The 15,106-nt window shown below is 34.1% G+C and overlaps 2 protein-coding genes across 2 annotated transcripts; both read right to left on the bottom strand.

The window, feature by feature from the left end:
• Positions 1 to 1,169: 1,169 nt before the first annotated feature.
• LOC145122276 (uncharacterized) lies at positions 1,170 to 1,901 on the bottom strand. The gene has a single exon (XM_079057901.1). The coding sequence runs from the start codon at positions 1,899 to 1,901 to the stop codon at positions 1,170 to 1,172; it is 732 nt and encodes a 243-aa protein (XP_078914027.1).
• Positions 1,902 to 2,332: 431 nt separating this feature from the next.
• LOC145122275 (uncharacterized) lies at positions 2,333 to 2,866 on the bottom strand. The gene has a single exon (XM_079057900.1). It carries the CDS (start codon positions 2,864 to 2,866, stop codon positions 2,333 to 2,335), a length of 534 nt encoding a protein of 177 aa, XP_078914026.1.
• Between the last annotated feature and the right edge of the window lie 12,240 nt (positions 2,867 to 15,106).

The raw sequence follows: 15,106 nt of genomic DNA, 5'->3' as shown, positions 1-15,106 counted from the left end.
TTCCAGCTTGCACCGAAGGTCCAAAATCAAGGTTTTCATGGGTTTTTAGTCCATTCCGTCATTGTCCGTTTGTTTGGAGCAGTTAATGCCTTCACGTGCCCTCCATGTAAGGGCATTTTGGTCATTTTAGGTCCTTATTTTAAATAATATCATATTTCTCCTTTATATACATACTCATACGCAATCCCCTTCTTCTTCTTCATTTTGATTTACAGAGAAGCAGCCACAAAGGTGTTCTTCTTCTTCGTCTCTCATCTACTTCTACTGCTACGAGCTTCAAAATGGTGCTCTGCTTCTGTGGGAATGTTGCTGTTGTGCGAACCTCATGGACCTCACGAAACCCTGGTCGTCGTTTCTATGCATGCCCTAAAATGGTAAGCAAACTCATATTAGGTTATGATATTTCGGTAGTTATGCAATAACTCTTCTACTTTAATGTATTCTTGTAGGGATCCAGATGTAGATTTTTGGGGTGGGTCGATCCCCCTATGTGTCAAAGATCAACTGTTATCATACCAGGACTGTTGAGAACAATGAATAGGTATGAGGTTGAAGTGGGTCAGCTGACGATGTGTTTTCTTGCCTCGTGGGTCTTGTTTCTGTTGTTTGTGTTGTTTTGGAATTAAGAATTAAAGTTTAGGGCTTTTTTGTTGGTAATAACCACTTGAAGATGTTGTCTTTTTGTGCTAGAAGGTTTAATTGTGGTTTATATATGTTGTAAGTGTTGTCTTTTGGATCATTGGATATGTAATGCTTTTATGACAATGGGAAGTGTAATGGTTTTATCTTTTTATGAATATGAAATTGTGAAGGTTTTATCTTGACATGATATGCAAGTGTAATGGTTTTTCTCTACACTTGAATATGCAATTGTAATGGTTTTACATGCATATATTAAGTGCATTTCCATAACATCTTCATGCTTTGACAATACAAAATAAACCAATAACAAACTACATTACCAAAAGGGCACCACAACAGATTAATGCCAAAACACAATCATTACCAACAAAGGGCATTAAAGTACATTACCAAAACATTGGAGTACATTGTTCCATAAAAGGGCATCAAAGTACATTATCAAAATGGAACCAAAAAAAGGCATCAAAGTACCAACTAAAGTGCATTAGCAAGTCTTCACAAACATAAACAACTTAAGTACTTAAACATCAATTCCCATCTTTGGCCTTGCAGGTCCTGGCATTGTGACCCTTTTGCTTACACTTACTACATGTCACAGTCAAAAACTTCCTGCTCAGTGATTGAGTTTCATTATCATTTTGACTTTGACTGTTTGCTTGCCTCTTACGTTGCTGGATTTCAATCCTTTCCTCTGCTGTAATCCTCCTTTTCTTTTTTGGCCTGCCTATAGCTTTGTTGTGTGGTGGAGGCACAAGAGTTGTTGGGCAGTCACTCTTAGGCCCCATAGCTCTACCTTTGAGAGGATCCACCTTGAAGGAGTACATCTCTTTCCATGTATCAATCCAATACACCTCATGCACATAGGTGTATAGTTCTCCCACCTTTTCATTATTGTCTGCCATTTCATTTAGGCTTGCAATTGCATGCTTGCAAGGAATTCCAGTAAGCTCCCACTTTCTACAACTACACTCCCTTTTCTCCATGTCCACCACATGTTGATCATTCCATGGACCTTTAACCTGATACTTTTGTCCCCCATTCCATCGTGCATGATACTTACTAGCAAGTATTGTGTTTGCTTCCAATATCCTAGTACCAGTTGGAGTTAGTGGACCTTGACACTTGTTTAACGCCTTCATCACATTGCATACTCTCTTCATAAGGTACTCTCTGATAAAATCCAAACAAATGATAATGGGTTTGTCTCTCCCTTTCACAAGTTTGCTATTGAACACTTCACAAAGGTTATTCAATAACATGTCTGAAATTGCCCTTCCTAGTAGTTCATTAACAAAATAACAGTTAGTGTATATATATACTATAATAAAAAATAAGACAACAAATTGAGAAAATACCTGAAAAATGGCTTCTAGCCCAATGATGTGGAGGGATTTTCAAGAGTCACTGATATGCTTCTATGTCATAATTCCTTAGCTCTACCATTACAGCTTCAAACTCTAGTATGGTGGTGGCTGTAGTACACCTCCAAAAATACTCCTTGTACTCTGTAGTCTTAAATAACTTCCTCATGTTCTGGTATATGTGTTTAATACAGAACATGTGTTATACATTAGGAAACAATTGTTCTATGGCTGGTAGAAGACCCTGTTTTCACCAAAACAAAATAAGTAATTAGCATTAGTCTGTAATGAAACCTAGTATGCAATATTATATGTAACTATAGTACCTTCTATCTATCATTGATAAAGGTGAAGTTGGAATTTGAATACAAGTCAAGATCTTCTGCAAGACACTGAAGAAACCATTTCCAACTTGAAGTGTTTTCACTTTCAACAACAACATATGCCAATGGGTAGGTTCCATTGTTGGAATCAACACCAACTGCACTTAGTATTTGACCTGGGAAAGGTCCCTTCATGAAGGCTCCATCTAAGCCTAAAAATTCTCTCAACCCTGCCTTAAATCCTTTCTTTAAAGGACCTAAACACACGTATATCCTTTTGAATTGCCTGGTTGGGGATGAAACCACAGGTTTAGAAACCACATCAATCTTTACATTTGTACCTTCGTTTGTCTTTTGTAGCTCTAGTACATACTCTCTCAAAGCTGCATATTGCTTTACATAATCTCCTGCAACATTTTTGGTGGCAAACGCTTTTGCCCTAAATGCTTTCTCTTCTGAAATACTAACTCCATATGTTGATTGGAGTTTCTCTTGTACGGCACGAACAGGCAGGCTAGGATTAGCTTCAATCTGATCCATAATTTGTTTGGAAAGAAATGTTGCTGTGCAAGATCTGATTTTTCGTGTTTGGAGTCAGATGTGTTTCTGATTATAGGTCTTAATAAACCAATAGTCATGTTCACTTGACCTAGATGCATGAAGTTTCCATGTGCATTTAACTTTATCTGAGTTTACATCTTTACCCTTTACCTTTTTCCCAGAGGTAGGTCCACCTACCCCACTTGCATTTACAACTACAGTTCCATCACAAACAGGTGTTAATCTACTCTTGTCATTTTTTGTGAATGAGATATTCCTCCTTGTCTCTAAAGCATGCAGGTCGACTTTATCTTTCAATTCTTTATTGGCTTTATATTTCTGCCCAATATGAAAAGCTACCTTGTGCACCTCACCAGCATAACATAATGTTTGTTTCCCCAACTCTTTGATCATTTCTCTTCTTTTCATGTTGTCCCCTGAGTCATCACTTAGTGAATCCCACTCGTCATTATCAATTACCTCCACATCCTCTTCTTCATCACTATCTTCATTTCTTTGACCACCCAAACTTTGACATCCAGTGAACTCTGCTTCTGTATCAATATTTAGATTGAAATCCTCCATGTCAACTTCAACATCTTCAATTATGTTTTCCTCATCAATCATAAAGTCACTATCTTCATCTTCACTGTTTTGATTCTCAAACTCAATGTCATCAGGCTCCTCTTGTCTCCACTCATCATTGAAAGGAATATTATCTTGGCCTTCAAACCCATTAAATGGGATGCTATCTTGGTCTTCAAACCCTTCAAAAGGTTGAAAGTTTCTCATTAACTCATCATCTATGTTGATGTTAGTTGAAAATTCATTGACTCCTTGAGGATCATTATCCATGACAACTCTATACCCCTCATCTGCAAATCCTTCTACACCCTCACCATTGGATTTGTTCATGTCAAGTTCTTCATTCACATCAATCTCTTTGTTTAACTCTTTTTCTGCATCAACTACAACAAATTCAGGATGCATTGGCTCAACATCCTTACCTGTATCAACTTCACCACTTGCCATTGTTTTTTCACCACCTTCCCAATCCAAGTTAAGTTTTCTACTACAAGATGATGCCCCTTTACTATGTTTCCAACCTTTAGACCTACTAAATTCAGGTGTTGCTGATTTGTGTAAGGTTAATGCTAACCCTAAATCACCCTCACCAACATCAATTTGGATTGGAGTTACCACTTTATGAGCAACTACAGGTGATGAGGGTCTAAGAGGATCGTGATTGTCCATGTCTTCTATTATAACCCTTCTTGGACCAGTTCGGGACATAAAATATGTAAGCAAGTTCGTTTGACCATGCTCTATGTACACTTTAATCATTTTGTTATGGGTAACATACCGTGATAGATTACGCACATCATCATCGTTACCTAATGCTCGGAGTCCAAAGTCAAATCCTTCATTAGGCAAACGGAAATGGTAATACATGATTTCAGTACCATCATACCCTAATTCTCTCATCATCAAGTCTAGTTCATGAACAGAAAATTCATCAATGTCGACAACATCAAAGTACCTTACTTGCCCATTAATATACCTGATATTTGGAAACTTTGTGAAACTCCCTCCGTGATGAAGTTCAATAGAGAATATGTTGGGGTAACCATCTTCAAAACAGAAAGAGACGATTGTTAGAGTTTTTCAAAGTTTGAAGCTTGATCATCAAATACAGAGTTTTTCGAAGTTTTTTCAAAGTTTGAATCTTACCATAAACTTCTTGAACGTTAACATTCTCTCCAACATTTCTATGTGCCCACATTTTCAAAAGCATGAACACAAGCCGATTCTCAGACAATGGTTAGGGTTTTTGCGTCTGGCTAAATGAGGTATGAGTAGAAGACGAAGGAGTGAAGTACAGTCTGCAATCTTATTAATTGAAGTGGCGGCAACGGAGGCTAGGACCTAAAATGACCAAAATGCCCTCACATGGAGGGCACGTGATGACATTAACAGCTCCAAACAAACGGACAATGACGGGAATGGACTAAAAACCCATGAAAACTTGATTTTGCACCTTCGGTGCAAGTTGGAAACTTTTTGGACCTTATCTAAAGGTTTTGACAAACCACAAGGACCAAATTTGCAGTTTTGTCCATATAGAAAACAAAATCCTTTGAGTCATACTCATAAGCAACAATTCTATCAGGATTGGCTGGTGAATTCATGGGCATCAGTTTTTCAATCATATAAAACTTTTTATGGAGTTTGAGTACATGTCTCAGATAAAGGATCCATTAAGTATAGTTGGTCTTCGTAAGCTTTTCATAATTGAAGAGATGAAGCAGTACAATATGTGAAACATAAGAGTTTGCGTTTTAATAAATCTATAAAATTAAACCATTTTATTAGTAATATGATAATATTCCCAAATAAATAAATTACCCATAAAATATTTTATAAAAAGTATAAGATCTATATTTCACATCTAATTGTGAAGAGGTTTTCCGTAAGGGAAAATGACTTATCAAGGTAATTAACTTTTCAGTATGTTCACATCTGGGTAACTATCTTTTTTTTGTACACATCTAGGTAACAAACTTGTTGGAAGTGTTCACATATGACCATTATGACCTGCTGTAGCAGGTTACATCCTAGATGTGAACACTTTTGACAAGTTCGTTACCTAGATGTATACAAAAAAAATAGTTACCCAAATAAGAGTAAATTACACGAATGGTCCCTGTGATTTGGAGGAATTTGTGTTTTTGGTCCCTAACTTATTTTTTTAACTCGGATTGTCCCCTACTATTTATTTTTGTTGCGCGTTTGGTCCCTCTCTTACATAAAAAGACTATTGTGCTCTTATTAATTTATTTTTTAATTAATTTTCTTATTTATATATTTATTTTTTATATATTTAAAAAAATTAATAGACCCCACATTTCTGTATCTCCTCGGATGATCCCTACTGTTTATTTTTTAATTAATTTATTTTTTTTAACTCTGATGATCCCTACTGTTTATTTTTGTTATGCGTTTGGTCTCTGTTTTACCTAAAAAGACTATTGTGCCCTTATTAATTAATTTTTTTTAATTAATTTTCTTATTTGTGTATTTATTCTTTATATATTTAAAAAAAATTAATAGACCCTACATATCTGTATCTCCTCACCGTCACATCTCTCATCCTCCTCAACTTCTATTTATTTTTCATCTTTAGTGATATTGACGTCTTCACCATCCCTTCTTTTTTCCGTCCTTCAACTCCGTCGAATTAACACCACAACCCAGTGAACCCACTAAAGATGAAGAGACAGTGGGTTATGGTGTTGGTTCGCCAGAGTTGAACGACCAAAAAAAGAAGCATGGTGAAGACGTCAATGTCACTAAAGATGGAAAAAAAAATAGAAGTTGAGGAGTATGAGAGATAGGATAGTGACCGGTGAGACCCAAATTAAATTTCTCAAATGTATTTTCATGTTTACGGTGAGGAGATACAAATATGTAGGGTCTATTAATTTTTTTAAATATATAAAAAATAAATACATAAATAATAAAATTAACTAAAAAATAAATTAATAAGGGCACAATAGTCTTTTTAGGTAAGACAGGGACCAAACGTGCAACAAAAATAAACAGTAGGGACCATCCGAGTTAAAAAAATAAGTTAGGGACCAAAAACACAAATTCCCCGAAACCACATGGACCATTCGTGTAATTTACTCTTACTTTTCGTTTTGTTTATATTTGGGTAACTACTTTTTTTGTACACATCTAGGTAACGAACTTGTTGAAAGTGTTCACATCTAGGATGTAACCTGCTACAGCAGGTCATAATGGTCATATGTGAACACTTCCAACAAGTTTGTTACCTAGATGTGTACAAAAAAAAGATAGTTACCCAGATGTAAACATACTGAAAAATTAATTACCTTGATAAGTCATTTTCCCTTTCCGTAATCACAAAAGAAAGTTATTTAGGTAGGTAAAGGTTTTTACTAAATGTACTCACCATGTAACTATTAGATTTGTTCCGGATTCTTTGGTATTTAATGAATTTAATGTTTGGCATGTATAATCCCTCTAAATTTATCTTTTTTTGTGACGTGATTGTTGTAGATCACAATCCAAGACTGTAAATCGACAAATTAAACGTATGTGTCATCCAACCCAAGAGTCTCGGGTATCAAGAACTTCACTTCACCGTACTAATAACTTACACGTTTGACTAATGCACTTTCCCATGTATGAAGATCAGTAGAATAAATGTGTATTTTAAATGAGTAGTGTATCATTTATATTTTCAAACAAGTTTTTGTTTCTTTTACATAAAAATTTTATTTTGACAAAATTATTTTAAAACTCTTTGAAAATGTATATCAAAATTCTTATAACTTTTGATTTTGTCAAATATTATTTTAACTTTCATTTTGAAAATTTTATATTAAAATATTTTTAAAATTAAATATGGAAAACCCTTATAAAATACTTTTGTTAAATGTCATTTTCTTTTTTTCTGTTGATAAATTCACTTTTAAAATGTTTATAAGACTTTATAAACCCTTTTTGTGATTTGGATTTTTTTTACAATACTTGTCTTAAAACCCTTCAAAATATTTATAAAACACTTTTATAAGGTATATTTTTCAAAAGTTTCATACTACCTGAGATCATTTGTCAAATATTACCTGCATATTAATTAGTTAATTCTTTTAACAAATTTGTGATATTCTAAAGTAGAATTATTCAGAATTTAGGCAACATATTGAACCTAAACACCACTATATGTAAGGAATAGTAAGCATCACTTGAGTACTATGTATTTTTCTTGGTGACACAACACAGAAAAAAAAAAACTAGGTCAATCTAAGGACAAACTATAATGCTCGAGTCCCACAAAATTCGCCATCCACACTTGATGCCCGAGTGGAAAGCCTCAAAGACTTCAACATCCATGGTATTTGTTTGATTGAATCCCGTATTTACTGGCTTATATTTTAATATAATACATTTCTTATCTAATTTAATCATCTTTTATGACTAGACCAAACATTTTTTGTTTCTATGTCGCATATATTTGTCAGACATGAATTTACACGATATAAATGTGTGAAACACGAACATCTCACAAATTGTAAAATATGTTTTGGGTATCAAACACGAACACGAAACATGTTAATCCGTATGACATATGACATGACACGAATAGACATGTCTTAACTGTGAAACATGAAAATACGGATTTACACGTTTTTAGACACATATTGTCTAATACAATTTTTAAGCTAGGAAAACACGCATTTAATTTGTGTGTATATGTTTTTATACGTGTATGTATGTGTAGTGTGTCTCGCGACTATACATGTATATATATGTCGCGTGTCACACAAATTTAATGTGTGCTTATACATGTTTAAACATGTAAATTCGTGTTTGACACGTGTAAGATACAAAATACAAATTTAGAATTTTTCTCGACACGAATAGTCACGAAACAAGAATTTCTAAAATCTAGACACGTAAAACTCATGTTGTGTATCATTTGTCCGGTATAATTATGACTATATGATAATGAAATTATATTACAAGGAAAGTGAAGAAGCAACGGAAGGCATCATATAATATGTCATGTTGAAGAAATACACTATTGGGTCTATACAATGAGCAAACATTCTTATAACTAAGTAAAACAATATTTTGATAAAATTTTATGACAAAACAATTTACATTTAATAAATTCTTATTTATATGTTATACTGTCAATAAAAATAACTTCAAATACATAAACATATAAACACGATAAATATTTTACTGTAAATTAAAAAAAAACATCCAATAACAAAACAATTATAGAATTAAAATTAAGAAGAATTAACAAATTCAAACACCTTGAAGTTAGAAAAATGATTTTAGCATAAAACACATTTTTTATTGTTAAAAAATCAAAAATAAGAAAAAAAAATATTATTTTAATATTCGAAAACTAGGGTTTTCAAAACCTATATATATATATATATATATATATATATATATATATATATATATATATATATATATATATACCCATATAATTTTCACATGTGTTATACACCATCTAACAAGTCAAAATCAATTTCTAATACTAATAATAATGAACATATGAATCTGATACCTGGTTATGATGTTTGTTTACAATAACATAAATCAGACTCGACTCACAACGGAAGAAAAATAAGATCAAATCACCATAATCTATTCTATAGGCCATATTCAAGCATTATAAGTAAATAATTTAACCAACAAGAAAGGTTTAAAATTACCTTATGATGGAGAGTGATGAAGCCTGTAACGCACTCGTTTATCGCTAGACATAGTTATAAATCTGTATGTTTGTCGTTCGACGATTGAAATCTTCTATTAATAAATAAAAATAAATTATATATATATATATATATATATATATATATATATATATATATATATATATATATATATATATATATATACGTGTTTATATGAATTTTATAGATATTAGGTGTATATGATATCTATGTAAAAACTTACGTCGAAACGTAATAAATAGGACAAAAATGGATATTAAAAAAAGATTATTTAGGATAAATAATCTAAACAAAAGTCATACTATTCATAAAAGTGATCAGTACAGTGTGTGATTCAGAAACCGAAATCAAAATCGCTCGATTTTTAGGAAAAACAATCTAAACGAGAGTTGGAGATCTCGTCAATATAAATACAGTCGAGAATGGAAGACATATGAGAAAGTTATTATTTTTATACAAACTTTAACAGTCTAAGCCTATTAAAAATAATTTTAAAAATAAATTTAGATTTAGCATACATAGTCTAAACGAAAGTGGTATTATTCGTTGATAGCTACGCGTGAATATAAAAAATATCGAAAACGGAGCTCGTATGAAGAAGTTATGAATTTTTGAAAAAAAAACAAATTTTCGCACCTGCAGACAAGTGGCGCGGCGCGTCTCTGACAGCCGACGCAGCCCCACCCAAAACTTGCCACGTGTCAACGATTGAATGGTGCCACTTCAGCAACCCAACCAAGGACATGGCACGCCTAGACAAAGGCTGCGACACGCCCTCCCATTTTCAGCTATATATAGTGTGTTTTCCAATCTCATTTCTCACCCTTTTACTCTGAATCCTCTGGAATTCGGTCCAACCCCTTATCCCCTTTACTCTTTAGTTCCCGACCACTTTAGCGAGGCCCTATGGCATCAGAGAGGCGGAGAAATAGAAGCTCCCGAGTCAGAGTTCTACCCGCACAATTACCGGTTCTTGTTAGAAAGCTCTATAAGTTAAGTTGCACTTGTCCTAATTTAAGTGTAACTTATATTTATAGTCATAGTCGTTAATATGAACCTATAAATAAGATTTGTCAATGATTCCAATTCAAAATACCGATTGATCTACTTACGGGAGTGATGTCTAGGTTAGATTTAGTGAGATGTTTAAAGTGAACTTTCCAAACAGTATACTATGTATACCAAACGGACCCTACCTCTGATATGATCATTCTTGTTTATTCCTTATTTGATAGATCTTGATGTAGACATTGAGATTAATGAGGAATCTAGACTATCATTACTATAGTCACAAGGAATATGAAAATAGACTAAGAGTTAGTGCCATTTTATCTAGGTCTTTTGAACGGATAATGTGTTAAGGCGGAGCGCTGCCCTAACCTTGAATCACCCGCTTTTAAGAGAATAATTTAATAGAAGTATTTATTAAATGCTAATTGTATTAAATATACTCTGTGTTATTTATATACTATAATAGTATCGCTTATTAAGAAATATGTTGGAATTAGCTTTGCATTTAGTTATAGTCTGGGTTAGTTATAGACTTATAAAGGGTGCTTAGTTCCAAATAAGTTGTTATCGAATAGGTCTCATTCTGGGGTAGAGTGTGAGATCAGAGCGGAGTGTAGTAGTCCTCATCTTTTTGGATGACCAAAAATGGTGGGTCCAGATCAGACAATAGGCAAGTATGTATGGATCATCGATCAGAGTATTTGACAACACTTGACTATTCTAGGCGGTGTAGTGAATTATGTTGCTAGTGTGGACTTATAACCCATAGACGTAGATAAAATGGGAAACCATATCATATACTTTGTACATTGGTTGCCTTAATATGACTTACACTGGCCAATGAATCTGTAACATCCGGACTCTAGACGATTAATTGTGGAAATAAATCCCCTTTCCTAGGGACCAACTCAGCGAGTTGATGGTGGGAAACTCGACGAGTTGGAAGCTTTTGGGTCGCACGTTTTTATGGACCAACTCGGCTAGTTGGTGAAGGGAACTCGACGAGTTGGACGCTAATTGAGAAACCCTAATTTTAGCGTTTTGCACCCGATTTAAACACCTTATGTCCGAGGTGTTGGCCTCATTCCCAGCCTCCATAGCCCCTAACCCTAGAGCCTCCTTGATTGCTGTGAGCTCATTGTGGGTGTGTTTTGGTGTGTTTGAAGCTTTTTGAAGGAAGAGAAGCTTGGTGCAAGGTGATGGTTCGAGTAGGAGCATTCAGATCTTGATTCTCTGCTCCACTTCTAGCACATTTTGGGTACAAAGTTCTAACCTTACTTAATATTTGCTTAGATCTCTTCTTGGGTTAGATTGTATGCTTTTAGCCATGGATGGGTGGTTTTTGGGGAAGTAGAAGTCCCAAGTGTTTATTCTTTCAGATCTATGATCTTCATGAGCTCTTTTGGCATAAAGGTGCCAACTTTATGAGTTTAAGGGCTTCATGCATTCATTAAGTCTTTCATTTAGCCCCTTTTTGAGCTTTTGACTTCCTTCTAGCCATGTCTAAGCGTAAAGATGGAAATATTTCGCGGCCATCTAGCCTTATGGGGTCAAATCTGTTGGATTAGTGTCTAAGTCCATAACTATAATTGGTATGTACTTGATCCGACTTGGCATGGTCCATTTGGGTTGCATGGCATTGGAACAATTGGATAGACAAAATGAGAAAAAGGATACTTATGATTTATATTAATATATTATAAGTTCTAATATATTAATATGAAATCACATTATTTAATTAGTATTGATCAAGAATTAATTTAGAATTAATTTAGTGATCGAAAGGAACTAATTAAATATGGACTCTTATATATATGGTGGACCAAGTTCATTTAGGTTAGGATAAGCTTTCATGGATAGTCCATGGAGTGTATAACCCATGGATCCTATGGAAATGAAAGGTCATAGGTATTAGGGTTTACATGAATGTAACCCTAATCCTCCACACTATATAAAGAGGTCTATGGTTCATAAAATGGTGCTAAGTGCTAGGCACTAGTGTGTGTACAAAAAGAGGGCAAACCGATTTCATGAGTGTGGACATAAGTATCCTTATTGTCTAGTTATTCCAATGGTTCTTGGTGTTGTGTGAACCATTTGAGGTGCAACACTTGAGGCACTAGGCTCTTAAAGGTTCAAGACTTCAAGCTCCATCAAAAGGTATGTCATTCTACTAGATTCTTATAGTATAGTTAATTCTTATTATGCTAGTTAGGATGAAACCTTGGAATATTGAATATTTGCATGTATAATAGAAAAAACATAGATCCAAGGTTTATAAGGTTGCATGTACACCATAGGAGTGTTAGAATGCTCAAAACTCATCAGTGGTATCAGAGCTTAGGCTTGTTTTCAATTATACTTGATGCTATTTGCAAGAAAAATCGTTTTTTTTGGAACCTGTCAGTTCACCACGAGGTGGTAAAATTTACCACGAGGTGGTGACTGTTCAGTGAAAAACAATTAGTTTTTTGGCCTGTTTTGGATTAGAATCATTACCACAAAGTGTTTTTGTTCGTAAAACTTGATTTTGATGTTATGGTAATGTTTATTCTCATCCAAATAAAGGATAACTGTCAAAGTTTCAAGACTTGTTTTAGTTTATGTGATTATATATGATTCTTGAAATTGTTGATATGATTGTTCATACACTTATGAGTTTTGGTAGATCATAGGAATTATTTGCAAATTGTTGTTAGTTAATTCTTGATCTAAATGTATTTTAATGGAGTCCATAATTTGTCCTCAAGTTATGGATTACCAAAATACATTTCTTTTAAAGATTCATTAAAATGCATATGTTACAAAATTGAAGAGTCTTTTTGTTTTATGAACTCCCTAACTTGTCCTCAAGTTATGGATGTTCAAGAGTCTCTTCATTAAAGTTTTTAAAACCTTAATTAAACTCATAAGTTATGAAAATCCAAAAGTTTTTGAATAGTTCAAAACTTGCCCTCAAGTTTTGGAATTTGTAAAGTTTCCCCTCATGAATACTTTAATTCCAAGTTAAACCCTTAGAATTTTAACAGTTAAAATTCAACCCTTATCCTTTATAGTATTATAAGTTAATAATATATATATATATATATATATATATGTATAAGATCAAAGTCAGTCTTACCATTAGTAGACCTCATTCACGAAGCCGATCTATAAGGGGGTTATAAGGTTACTGCCTATAAAATGGCAGTTTAATGGGTGTCCACTCTCACACACCGCTTCCTTGACTGGTGGATGGTCGTTAGCCGAATAGGTAGGACAAGGACTATAATTCTCCCTTCATTATAAGTATAATGATAAATATAAAGTAACTAAACCTTTTATAAATTTCCAATCTTAGTTACTTTAGGAAAATGTGAATTTGGTGCTAACCCATGAAATTACACTTTGCACTTTGCTTAAGTCGTTAGTGGAGCATGTGTGGTTAACTGGCACACTAACCTGAATTTAACAAGGTAGGCAAAGGGTAACTTAATGTTTATCATAGGATCGGTGGAGCGCATGTGGTTAACCAGCACATCGATTAAGTGATAAATATTAAGGGTACCAAGTATATTTTTATGGTTATTCACACCTTGTTTGTGATCCTCGGCATCCCAGTCACAAACTTGAGAGGGCACAATCGAGATTGAAACATGCCATTGAAAAGTTCAATAAATCTCAAAAGATCTAGGAGTTTCAAAGCCAATTAAAACTTAATAATTTATTTCGTTTTTCATGGTGGAAATTGGTGAATCGTCATTCGCCTACCTTCAAATATTTTGTAGCTTGGATTACGGCATCCCTCTTCCAAGTTATAAAATATTGTGTTGGGTCCTAGCCTTAATATTTCATATTGGGTGTTATATTAATGACTTAAATCAACTAACTTGAATATCTCCCATATTAGATGTCTGGTTCAGACGACTATGATCTTCGCAAATCTCTTGGAACAAGCTTTCCTAATGAAGATGATGTCCCACAATTGAATCATGGAAATCATAATTCTCTTCCTCCACCTCCTCCAATTATTCTACCTAACCCATAAGTTCTTGAATAATTCAAGGTCACTCAAGCCCTATTGGCGAACAAGGTCTATGTATGCTCACATCTTGGAGATGAAGTCACATATTGACAAGTCGGGAGAGTTGGGTGTCAAAGTCTTGAGGAAGTTGGTTGTTGACTAGGTTCTTCAATCACTTCCTAAGTCACATAGTGAGTTCCTTTGGGACTACTATGTAACAGACTATGACATGACCCTTAATAATCTTATATATTTGCTTGGTGCTGCTGAATCAGCAATGATTTGGAGCACTGGTAAAGCAAATTTGATTGGAAGATCGACTTCCCAAACTTCCATGGACTCTGACAATGGTGACATTGGAAATCCAGAAAGCTTTCTCTTCCCAATGGAAAGGGATCGGCCATAGTCAACTCGGTTGACCAAATGGTAAAGAGAAAGGCTAAGTCTAAGATTGTCCCAAGTACCATTCCCAGAGAGTCCAAATGTTTCTATTGCCAAAGGAAGGGGCATTGGCTGCGAAGCTGCCAAATTTACCTGAAAGATCATAAGGATGGTAAAGTCAAAAATAAAAAAAAGGTTTGACTCTACTTCAGGTAAGTCCACTATCTAACTCTATTAAGTTCCTAGTTGATGATTCTTAATATAAAATGTGACTCGGTTACATTTTTATGTTTGGCAGGATCAAGCAAAGGGAAGGAAACTTAAAGGAAGAGTATGCTGAATCTGATCGCGAAGATGGATTTCAATCGCATGGTTCGAAGATCAGATTCTTGAGCTACTACTTAGGAGTTATGATAGATTGCTAGGAAATATGTAATATCATAGTTTTCATTTAAAGTTGCATTGTAATGAAAAAGTTTTTTCCGCATTTTATAAATAAATAAAATTTTGTTTTATATCTCCTTGCAATGGCATTTATGAAAATTGATGTTTGTATGTTTC

The sequence above is a fragment of the Lactuca virosa genome, chromosome 6 (assembly GCF_052849685.1).
Source record: "Lactuca virosa cultivar CGN04683 chromosome 6, Lactuca_virosa_CGN04683_v6, whole genome shotgun sequence".
In the NCBI taxonomy this organism is placed as follows: Eukaryota; Viridiplantae; Streptophyta; class Magnoliopsida; order Asterales; family Asteraceae; genus Lactuca; species Lactuca virosa.
This window is presented reverse-complemented; position numbering and strand designations above follow the sequence as displayed.